The following is an 11,380-nucleotide window of genomic DNA, read 5'->3' as shown; positions in this document are numbered from 1 at the left end:
GAGAGAGGAAGAGGGAGAAAGAGAGAGAGAGAGAGAGAGAGAGAGAGAGAGAGGGGGCAATTACATATCCCCCTAAGCACGTGAGTCAGAAATGTATGAACTGCACAAAACAGGAAAATTTGTAAGAAAATTGAATAATGATAAAAAAAAAAGTAGACAGACCAAATTTGAAAAATGGGCAAAAGACTTGAACAGGCATTCCAAGAAAGAGGACAGGCAGAGGGCTCGTGAACACACAGAAAGACACTCAGCCATGATGCGACGATGCCCCTCCACACCCAGACTGGCTAAAAAGAGAAAGACCAGCCTCGCCGCACGGGCACAGTACTGGGACCCTGTGGGTCACAGGCTGGGACTACATGGGAGACCGGGGTTCGATCCTGGCCCAGCTGAAAGGCCAGGCAAGGCGGTCTGTACCTGCAGTCCGGGGAGGAGGCAGAGGCAGGATGGGGACATAGAAACGTCTTTGCAGACGTCATCGAGGTACAATGAGGTCACATGGGAATAGCATGGGGCCGACACCCTTACAAGACCCACAGAGGAGAACCCAGGAGAGGCAGAGGCTGGGCTGGGCTGTGGCAGCTGCAAGCTAAGGATTGCCGGAAACCACCAGAAGCGGGGGGAGGCGAGGCCAGATGATGGCCCAGAGCTCCCAGACGAACCACGTCCTATGGATTCCCTGAGTTTGGACTCTGGCCCCAGAAGTGTGACAATAGAGGTCCGTTGTTTCTTTTTTTTTTTTTTTTTCTTCTTTCTTGTTTTTAAGAGGTCTTTGCTTTGGGGCATATGTGCTTGCCCAAGAGAGAGAGACAGAGAGAGGGAAAGTGAGAAATCACCCCCTGCGGGGATGGACATATCCTAATCCCTTCTCCTTTCCTCCATTCTCCTCCTGGGATCTTGGGCATGCATGCAGACATGCCTGGCATGATTTTTCAAGCCTCCGGGTCCGGGACTTGACCCACGGTTGGCTATGTGGGGGTCCAGATACGTAATGGCTACTCCATCTGCTGGACTCAAGGTCCACTGTGTCGAGACCCCCGTTGTGTGGCGTTCTGTTGAGGCGGCTCTTGGAGGCAGCACGCTCTCGTTCCCATCGCTGGCAGCCTCAGGTCACCATGTTATAGAATGGCCTTTTTATTCCCCCCATCACCTGGAGGGCAGAGCAGGGGAGGAAGACTGGGACAGCCTCGCTCTCCTCACCCGCCCCGTCTAAGAACCTGGCCAAGCGTCCCCGCCCTCGCACACCCGCCCAGGTGGTCCTGGCTGATCACCCCGGCTGGCTCGGGTCTGCCAGAACTCTGTCCCGGAGAGTCTGGAGAGCAGGGCGTCCTCCTCATCCTGCCTGGAGTCTCTGCAGACGAAGGGGCACGCAGCTCCTGAAAAAGCACCCCCTGACAATCAGGGGTGAATTGGGCAGTGACCCCAGGCTTGGGTGAGGAGGAGAAGGGGGAGGGCATGGAGTGTGTGTGAGTAAGCCGTCTCAGCCCTCCCTCCATGGTCACGGCCACTGCGAGAGGAAATGAGGAGGCCAGGAGGACAAGAACGGCGGGGACAGACTCTGACCACGGAGCAGGTGCAAGAGGTGTGGAGGGGACAGGAGCCACAAGCCCAGCAGTTATGGCCTCCAGACACCTGTTGTGAGCTGGCTCATTCACACTCCAGCAGGGGGTTCGCACCTCTGGGGAAGAAAGCCACAGAAAAAAATCCACAAAAAACCCACCAAAACCAACTGGAGTGAAAAGAGAAAGCAACTCTCCCATCATGTCCCCTGGCCCTGCCAGACAGCCCTGACGTTGGGGCAAGGCGCAGGGGGTGGGAGTGGACTCGGGCCCCAGAGCTGCTGTCTTCACTGGGATGCACGAACGAGCGGCGTTCCACGGGGCTGAGGTGCCCGGAAGCGCATCGGCCCGCAGGCCATGGGGCGGGTCATGCTGAGCATCCCTACTGTCCTACACCAGGGCGAGCTGAGGCCCAGAGAACACACAGCAGGGCAGGGCGGGACCCAGTGCCTCCCAACGCACCGCTGGGTCTGCTTGAATCTTTTGTTCTTGTCTTTTCTTCCTTCCCTTTTCTTTCCTTTTTTTTTCCTTCCTTCCTTTTTTTGGTAACTGTCACGGGCACATGAACTCTCCAGAGAAAAGGAGAGAGAGCAACCCCCAATGGGGCGCGGTCTTGCCACCACTCCTTCTCCTCCATTCTACCACCCTGTCAGGATTTGGGCACAAACACGTAACCAGTGTGTTCTTCCAGCTGCTGAGCTGGGATTCGATCCAGTCAGCCGTGTGGTATACGGTTCCTTTCATGTGGACCAGTCCTACTCCCTGAGCTTCTTTTTTTTGTTGTTGTTGGAGAGGTTTTTGTTATAGGGCATGTGTGCTGCTTGCCAGAGAGACAGAAAGTGAGAAATCACCCCCTACAGGGGATGGCCATGCTGCATTCCCTTCTCTATTCTCTCGGGATTTGGGCACGCACGCACATGCGCCCGGTGTGAGTTTTAAGCCACCGGGTCCAGGACTCGAACCGCGGTCGACTACGTGGGAGTCCAGCGACATAGCCATTACGCCAGCTGCTGGTCACCTCTCTGAGGTTTTCAAGACTGGTCTTTGAGTTGTTCCAGAGGATGGTTCTGTGGGAGCGTGGACCCTCGGTGTCTGTCTCTTTTGTTTTAGGTTTTTGCTACAGAGCATGTGCACTTGCAAGAGAGAGAGAGGGAAAGTGAGAAATCTCCTCCTGGGGAGGATGGCCACGCTGCAATCCCTCCTCCTCCATTCTGCTTTTGAGATTTTGGGCACGCACGCACAGGCACCCGGTATGATTTTCAAGCTGCCAGGTCTGGGACTTGAACCACAGTCGTCCATGTGCGAGTCCAGTGCCTTAACCACTATGCCACCTGCTGGCCCCATCTGTGGTGCCTCCTGACACCTGTTGGGTCGCTGCGAGGGTTGGGCTGGTGCAGTGAGGCCTGAGGGGACAGTTACTGGTGTCTGGGAAGGGCCCGGGCATGCTGTCTCAGGTTGGGCAGCTGCCATGCCCACACCCTCTCCCACACAGAGCCCAGGGGGGCAGCGGGAGCGTGAGTGGCTGTGCCCTCTGGGCACCTAAGGCACCTGGCCTTCTCTCTGCCCCCTCGCCCTTGCCTGTACACCTGCCCCCCAGCTTCCACTATTGGCTTCCTCCCCGGCCCTCCCCAGGCAGACCCTTGAGAGGGGCTGGGCTCTCTCTGGAGAAGGCTGTGTGCCCGGTGCAAACGACACACTCACTGTGGGACCGTGGTCTCATGAACTGACCGGGGATGACAGCCCCTTCCAGACCCGATGACTACATCAGAGGAAGCAGAGAAGCGCGGTCCTGAGGCAGGGCTCTGGGTCACAGGGACTGAAATCCAAAGGCCAGCTTGTCCATGTGGCCCTGGGGAGGACACGTCCGTCAGCCTCCCCAAGTCTGCTGCTTCCTTCCGGGAGTCAGAGAAAACAGCGTCCTTCCCCCGCAGGGCTCCCTGTGGCTTTGAGACGACACTGCCAGAAGGCAGGCAGCGCAGACCCAAGCCCAGGGCACGACATCAAGGGATTTGTGATTCCTACTACCCCTGATAGGGCCAGCGAGCCAGCAAGACCCAGACTGGTCCCTGACACCCCAAATCTTCCTCTGGAGAATGACCTTTGCGGGCCGGTGGCTTTGTCTGAAACCCGGCTGGTGCTTCCCTGGACAAACTCCGTGTCCCCGAGAAGGCTCCCAGCGACCCCTGCTGTCCGCCCTTCGGAACTGCCAACCGCTGTGAACAACAAAAGCAGCGAGAGTCCTCCGGGCAGGGTTGCAGGGTTTACGAAAACCGTCAGAACAATGGCGGGGAGAAGAGACACCACCGGTAATTATGTTCCGCGGACACTAATTCCCTGTCTTCTAAAAATAAATATAATACGCCAGATCAAACAAAGCGCTTTCCCTTCCCTCGTGGTCTTTTGTTTCCTCGGATAAGTGTCATCCAAAACACACCGCGGGACCGGGCGGGACTGTCACTCCGCGGGATGTGACCTCCTGATCGACGCGCGCTGTCCTCGCGAGCCCGTTCTGATCTGGCACTTCTTAAATTGGACTCTTTTTAAAAAGCGGAAGCGACTTGAAACAAGCATTCACACGCGGGAGGCTATGATGTGTGCTTCCCAAGTAACACGATGCCCCCTCTGGACTAATCTACCCGGTGTGGGGAAGCGGAAGACACCCCCCCGCCCCAGGTGCTGACCCCCCATCTCTCCAGGCTGTTCCTACCACGCAGGAGAATTGGAAATCGCGGCCGGGACCCCGCCACCCTGCAGACGGCAGCAGGGGTGCATGTACCTCGGCTCCTGCCTAACCACGGCTGCTGACGACCTGCTCACCAGCGAGTGGTTGTGGGCGGCGGACAAAAAGGCAGGGGTTTGAAGTGCATTTCCCACACAGCCTCCCGATCCTGAAACCAGAGTGGGGTAGGGCGAACGGGGTAGGTTTCCTGCAAAGACAATTCTTGCTCATTTCTAAACACAGAACTCACTTTGTATCCAAAGGGTACCTTGGAAAATGCTGGCCGGTGACTCGCAGGGGTTTCCCTCTGCTCAGCTTCACGCCAGAACTCAAGGAACACGGGTTCCATAAACGAGGCCTACCACGCAGCACCCTAAGTGCACACCCACATGCAGGCCCTGGCATGGTGGGTCCCTGCACCCTGAGGTCCCAGGAGCACCTGGATGGTCTGCCTGGCTGGGCCCGACTTCACTACTAATACGTTTTCAGGGCTGGACGGCCTCCCTGTACCACCAAGCACATGCCTTAGGCGTGTCTGAGCTTTGAGCATTTTTCTCTCTTACAGAAATGTTTCTTTTATTCAGGGCCTGGTGCTGGGTGAGACCTCACTAATCTGAGAAACCAAATATTGTAACGCGCTGGCTCGGGGATTGCACGCCAGTGGCCCGGGGCAGGGCAGGCTTTGTCCCTGCGCAGCGTTTGTTTATAAAGAGTGAATTAATTGCTGACGACTTCCCCCTGAGAATCCAGAGTGCTGGTTTCTCTTTCGAGCCACCGGGAGAACTGGTCTTACTGAACCGGCCCCTGTCGGAGTGGGAGAGCTGAGGCCCTCCTGCCTGGCCGGTGAGAGCTGGGTCCTGGCCCCTGTGCACGTTGGTGCCGAGAGCCGTATTCGGTTTATGGAATCTTCACCTTCCTTTCTAAAGGGGCTTCCCACAGAGAGTGGTCCCCAACCCTGGCTGGAGTCTAGGATCTCCTGGGGAACTTGAGTCAAAATGCCAATGTCTACTCCTGCCCCGTCCCCTCCCACTCCCTGACCGGCGGACTCCTCCCCTCTGGGGTGAAGTCTGAGCAAAGGCTGGTGAGGGTGGCCTGCTGATGCTAGCACACCCCTGAGGGCGAAGACCGCGGGCGGAAACCAGAGGGTGAGTTGGAGGGAATTTAACGCAGACCACAGGCAGAGCTTGGTTTTAGCGCCTGGGGCTCCTGCCCCTCCTGGCCAAAGATGGACGGAGACAGAAGTCAGACCCCCTCTTTTGCCCTTTCTTCTGTTTCAGCATTTTTTTTTGGGGGGGTGGGGGTGGGGAGCATGCACACACGTACATGTGCCTGGTGTGAGTTTCAAGCTGCCGAGTCCGAGACTCAAACCACAGTTGGCTACGTGGGAATCCAGCGACGTAACCACTATGCCACCTGCTGGTTCCTGACTCAGCATTTAAAACAACAAACTGCCAGTGGGGGGGGGGGGAGGCATGCACACAGGTACATGTGCCTGGTGTGAGTTTCAAGCTGCCGAGTCCGAGACTCAAACCACAGTTGGCTACGTGGGAATCCAGCGACGTAACCACTATGCCACCTGCTGGTTCCTGACTCAGCATTTAAAACAACAAACTGCCAGTGGGCACATTCGCTAGCTGGGAAAAGAGGGGGTGGAGGGGTGAAAGTACCCCTCATGGAGTGTGGGCGAGCCTCATTCCCTTCTCCTCCATGCCTCCCTCCCCTTGGGATTAAGGCACGCACACACAGGCACCCGGCATATTTCTCAAGCTGCCGGGCCCAGAGCTCAAACCGCACACTTGGCTGAGAGGGATCCAGCCTCCCTAACCTCCACGCCACAGCTGGCTCTGTTTCAGCTCTTTTTCTGGACAACGCTCCGGGGAGCAGCATCTGAGACTAAGACAGATTAATCAACAGCGGCTAAAAGCTGACCTCTGAAAGACCACTGCACGGCCCGAGGCCGCCCTGCCCAACTCCGGCAGGCTCCCCAGCCACGCTCCGGTCGCTGGGCCCGAACGCACATCTCACCTGAAGAGCTCGCGGATCTCCCGGCTGTCGGCCTGGAAGGGGATGTTCCGCACCAGGATCTTGGAGGTTGTCTGCTTTCGCGAAACTTGTTTCTTCCGAGCGGATGTTATGGCCGGCCTGCAAGGCAGAGGGGAGGGGTTCTGGTTACATGGGTGTCAGCAGCTTCCGCCCTACACTGACCCCCACAGCCTCCCCGTTCAGCCCAGTGCTCGCATCTGGGTGAGGGAATCGAGGTGCGTGTTTCCCCGAGACGGAAGGGAGGCAGGTGGTCTCCCAGGGCGACCGCGCTGTAAGCATGTTCCCCCAGAGCAGCGGGAGGTGTCCGGCTGTCATCCTCCTTGGATCGTGGCTGCCCTCCCTCTGACAGCAAGCGTTCAGGGACACCACGGGCTTCTGGAAGGAACCCTGACAGGGTGCAGCTGCTCCCTCACCAAACCCAATCTCCGCTGTCCCTGTCTCTCCCGGTACACAGAAACACCCCAGCTGCTCGCTAAATGTCTCATGAGAGACACGTCACCACTACCCGGCAGAGGACCACGCAGGGGCCGAACCACGGAGGTGGGCCTGGTGGTGAGAGAGGCGGCCACAGCCTGGGGCTCACGGCCACCCCCGAAGCTCCTGTTTTCCCAGGGCAACCTTCCTCCACCAGGTCGTGAGCTAACGAGCTTTAAATGCCAGGCTGGTCACTTCCAATCTGCGTGGTTTGGGGCAAGTACTGGGCCTCTCGGCTCCTCAAATGCAAAATGAGAATAAGGGTGCCAACCTCGTGAGACCGTGAGGACTTGGTGAGAGGCCCTCGCGCTGGAACCAACACGAGGTGAACACTCAGCAAACGGCAGCTCTCGTGACAGTGGGGTTGGCTGTGACCGGCTTCCTTCATGCCCATCCACACCACCTCCTCGGGGGCCTTCCCTAACTCTCTCTGCTAAAACAGACCCCGACGCACACACACTGGGTCGGCTTTATTTCTCTCCCCAGCAAGCATCACTGTCCAGTGTATGCGGGGACTTCCTCGGTGGAAAAATGGGATTAGTGTATGAGATTGTTTTGGTACAATCTGCTTTGAAATCCAGCGTGGTTTTCTTATAATGCACATTCTCCGTAAACTTTCTGAAGTCCCCTCATTTAAGACATAGTTAATGTTTTCTATAATTATTTCGTTCATTTTATTATTATTATTATTTAACTTGAGCAGAGACAGGGAGAGAAGGGAGGTGAGAAAGCAAGCTCCAGGTCCAGAACTCGAACTGTGGTCGGCCATGTGGGAGTCCAGTGCCCTTAACCATCACGCCACCTGGTGGCCCCAAGACATAGTCAGGGTTTCTCATCATTCTTAGGCTATACTGTCCACAACAGTAGTTACCAGGTACATGGCTAGTGAAATAAATTAAAATAACACAAAACTGGGACCAGCAGGTGGCATAGTGGTTACCACTGGACTCCCACATGGCCGACTGCAGTTCAAGTCCCAGACCTGGTGGCTTGAAACTCACGCTGGGCACATACATCTGCGTGTCCAAGATCCCAGGAGGAAGATGGAGAAGAGATTACAGTGTGGCCAACCCCCCTGGGGGGGTGACTTCTCATTTTCCTTCTCACTGTCCCCCGATCCACCTCCCACCCCCTGAGGACAAAAGGCAAAAACCTCTTTTAAAAAATTACTTAAAATTAAAAATCCTCTTTCTCAGTTGCTTGGTAGTGGGCCTCAGAGACAGTCCCCAAGGACCCCGTCTCATGGTCTCTACGTCCCTGTGCAACCCCCTCCACACACTGTCAGGGTCGGTCTGTGTGACCCATCGGGTAGAGCCAAAGGGATGGCGTGTTACTCAGGAGAGGAGTCATGAACCCGCCACCATGCCCTAGGAAACTCAAGCGAAGTCTGGGAGGCCTAGAGGTGAGAAATGGAGGCCTCTGGCCCACAGGCCTGTGAGAGAGCCCCCGGGCAGCAGAACAATCAGCCCAGTCAGACTTCAGATAACTGCCTCCCTGGTGACATGGTGACATCCCGAGTGGCCCTAGGTGGAGGGCCGCTGAGCTGCTCCGACACCCCGACCACAGAAGCTGTGACCTGGAAAATGTTCACTGTCCCAAGCCATCACATTTGGGCTGCTCGGTCACGTAGCGATAGGCTCACACACACACAGGGCCTTGGACAGGCTCATGGAACAACAGAATTCAAACACGAGTTTATTTTCACGCAGACATGTTTTGTAATCGTGGTTTTCTCATAACGTGCATTTCCCAAGAACCTTCTGAGGACCCCTCGTACAGCCCTTTGCCACATCTCAAGGCCTCCACAGACCCACACGGCAGACGGCCACCACGCCAGAGCACAGGTGTAGGCTGTTTCCAGCACCGTAGAAGGTTCTGGAAAACAGAGCTGCCCTGGAGAGCAGATCCACAGGGCAACGCCAGTTGGGCCCAACCCCTAACGTCCTGTGGAGTAACGGAAGGACAGGAACACCCGCTACAAAGCACGAGCGTGTTTCAGGCTGACTCTGACCACCACAGCCGGCTAACTGCTCGTGTGTGCGTGAGGCACGTGAGAAATGCTTCACACACACCTCTGGTCATCACGCCGCATGACCTGACAGGCCTAGTCGCTGGCCCAAGGACACACGGCCCCCGGATTAGGGCTTGAGCTCTGGAGTTCTACGCAACTCCAGCTCAGGAGTCCCGTCCAACTTCCAAGGGCCCTGAAGCAAGTCTTCTCCTCGCTAAGGGACGCTCGACACAGCACAGCCCTGATGGGTGAACGATGACAGAGCAGGATTCGCAAGCAGCTTTAAAAACAAAGAAAGGAAAGGAAAAAGAAAGAGAAGAGGGAAAAAAAAAAAAAGGCAGCCACTTCAAGTGACTCCACTGGCAGGTGATCTGCTGATTAAGCAACTTTTTGAAAACTACTAAATACCTAAAGCCAGCCCTGTGACTATTAGAAGGGGCGGAGTCATTTTTGTTTGTTTAGAGAGGTTTTTGCTACAGGGCATGTGTGCTTATAGAAAAAAGGACACAGATGGAGAGGGAGCAAGTGAGAAATCACCCTCCGGGGGATGGCCGTGCTGCAATCCCTTCTCCATCCTCCTCGTGGGATTTTGGGCGCGCACACACATGCATCTGATAAAAGTTGCAAGCTGCTGGTTCTGTGGCTTGAACCACGATCACCCATGTGGGAGTCCAGGGCCTTCACCACTACACCACTTGCAGGCCCAGGGGGTGGGGGCGCTTTATACCTGAAGTAGGTAGATGACAATGACAGTGACAATTCTGGCTTACACCGGGCACAGGTGACATGTCAGGCCCTGCTGAATGCATACTGACTGCTTAATTTTTTTTTTTTTATTGGAGAGATTTTTTTTTTTTTTTTTTGCTATAGGGCACGTGCGCTCGCCAGACAGAAAGTGAGAAATCATCCCCCAGAGGGGATGGTCACGCCGCAATCCCTTCTCCATTCTCCTCTCGGGATCTTGGGCACGCACACACACGCGCCTGGTGTGAGTTTTAAGCCACCGGGTCCGGGATGCGAACCATGATCGACTATGTGGGAGTCCAGTGACATAGCCATTACGCTAACTGCTGCTTCCCTGACTGCTTATTTTTTTTAAAGATTTTTGCCATAGAGTATGTATGCTTTTCACAGAGACAGAGAGACTGAGAGGGAAAGTGAGAAATCACCCCCAAGAGGGATGGCCCCTCTGCAGCCTCTTCTCCATTCTCCTCCTGGGATTTTGGGCACACATGCACACATGCCCGGCGTGGTTTTTAAGCTGCCATGTCCAGGACTTGAACTGGAGTCAGTCGTATGGGAGTCAAACACTTTTATTTATTTATTTTTTTTTAGGTTTTTGGTATAAGGTGCATGTGCTCGTCAGAAAGACAGAGAGAGAGAGAGAGAGACAGAAAGTGAGAAATCACCCTCCGGTGGGGGGGGGTGGCCACGCCACAATCCCTTCTCCTCCGTTCTCCTCTCGGGATCTTGGGCACACATGCACACGCACCCGGCGTGAGTTTATGTCACCGGGTCCGGGATTCAAACCACAATTGAATACATGGGAGTCCAGTGATGTAGCCATTACGCCCACTTCTGGTCCTGGGAGTCAACCCCTTTAACCACTATACCTCCTGCTGGCCCCTTGAGTGTTTATTTAGATATACAAGCAGATGAGATGGAGGGACAAAGCTGAAATTCTAAAACATCCTCCCCACTACTGGTGGATACTGGTCATCGGGCGGCTGGGCCGTCCCCACCTGACACCTCCAACTCTCTTTCACATTAACCAGGGGCCATCTCTGGGCAGTGTTACGGCTCTGAGAAAGTGAGCCTCGCTGAGTGAGACGCCTCGGTTTGACAGCGTTTCCTGGTCCATCCTTAGAACCAGCAGTTGGCAACTCTTCCTGGGCTATTGACACCCCACCTCGAGAGGGCTGCTGCTGTCCCCGCACTTGTTCCTTCTAGTATTAAATGCGCGCTCCGAGGACAGGTGCCACCCCAGTCATCGCGGACATGCTGAACCTGGCAAACGCCACGCTACCTGAGTACAGAAGAGTCCTCGCTGGCGAGGAAGGTCAGGCGGAAGGGGTGCAGGAGGGTGTGAGGCACCTTCCCGGGTGGCCAGCATAAAGGACACGGGGCACTGGGTCGTGTCAGAGGACAGAGGGGGACGCCGCGGACTTACTTGGTGGCTCGTTCTGAGATCCTCACTTCTAGCTTGTGGCCGTCCACGACGTGACCCTGAGAGAGAAGACGACATGGCTCATCCCTCCGTCCTCTATTCCCGCCCTTCCCCAGAGTGGTGCCCCCGGTTCACGGGCGTGACTGACCACTCCCCAGGCTGAGTGGCTGCTCCCTGAAATCCTGCACTCCGGGCTGAGCATGGGCAGCATTCCATAGTCAGAGACACGCACCCGGTGGGATTTTCAAGACACCGGGCCCAAGACTCGAACAACAGTTGGCTACAAGGAAGTCCAACGTCATAACCACTCTGCCACCTGCTGGCCCCACTGCCTAGAGCATCTTCGGGCCAAGTCAGCCCCTTAAGTCTGGCATGCAGATGGAGCCTGCTTGAGTCTAGACGCTCTT

The 11,380-nt window shown here is 55.9% G+C and overlaps 1 protein-coding gene across 1 annotated transcript in view; it reads right to left on the bottom strand.

The window, feature by feature from the left end:
• Positions 1–11,380, bottom strand: part of RBM19 (RNA binding motif protein 19) — a gene marked incomplete in the record, with an annotated part of 174,920 nt that overhangs the window by 117,984 nt on the left and 45,556 nt on the right. Inside the window, 2 exon segments of the mRNA XM_027773124.1 lie at positions 6,304–6,420; positions 10,977–11,032. Coding sequence (XP_027628925.1) covers positions 6,304–6,420; positions 10,977–11,032 — 173 coding nt within the window.

Source organism: Tupaia chinensis, unplaced genomic scaffold (genome assembly GCF_000334495.1).
Source record: "Tupaia chinensis unplaced genomic scaffold, TupChi_1.0 Scaffold000323_1, whole genome shotgun sequence".
Classification (NCBI taxonomy): domain Eukaryota; kingdom Metazoa; phylum Chordata; class Mammalia; order Scandentia; family Tupaiidae; genus Tupaia; species Tupaia belangeri.
Note: the sequence above shows the minus strand (reverse complement) of the source record. Positions and strands in the feature narration are given on the sequence as shown.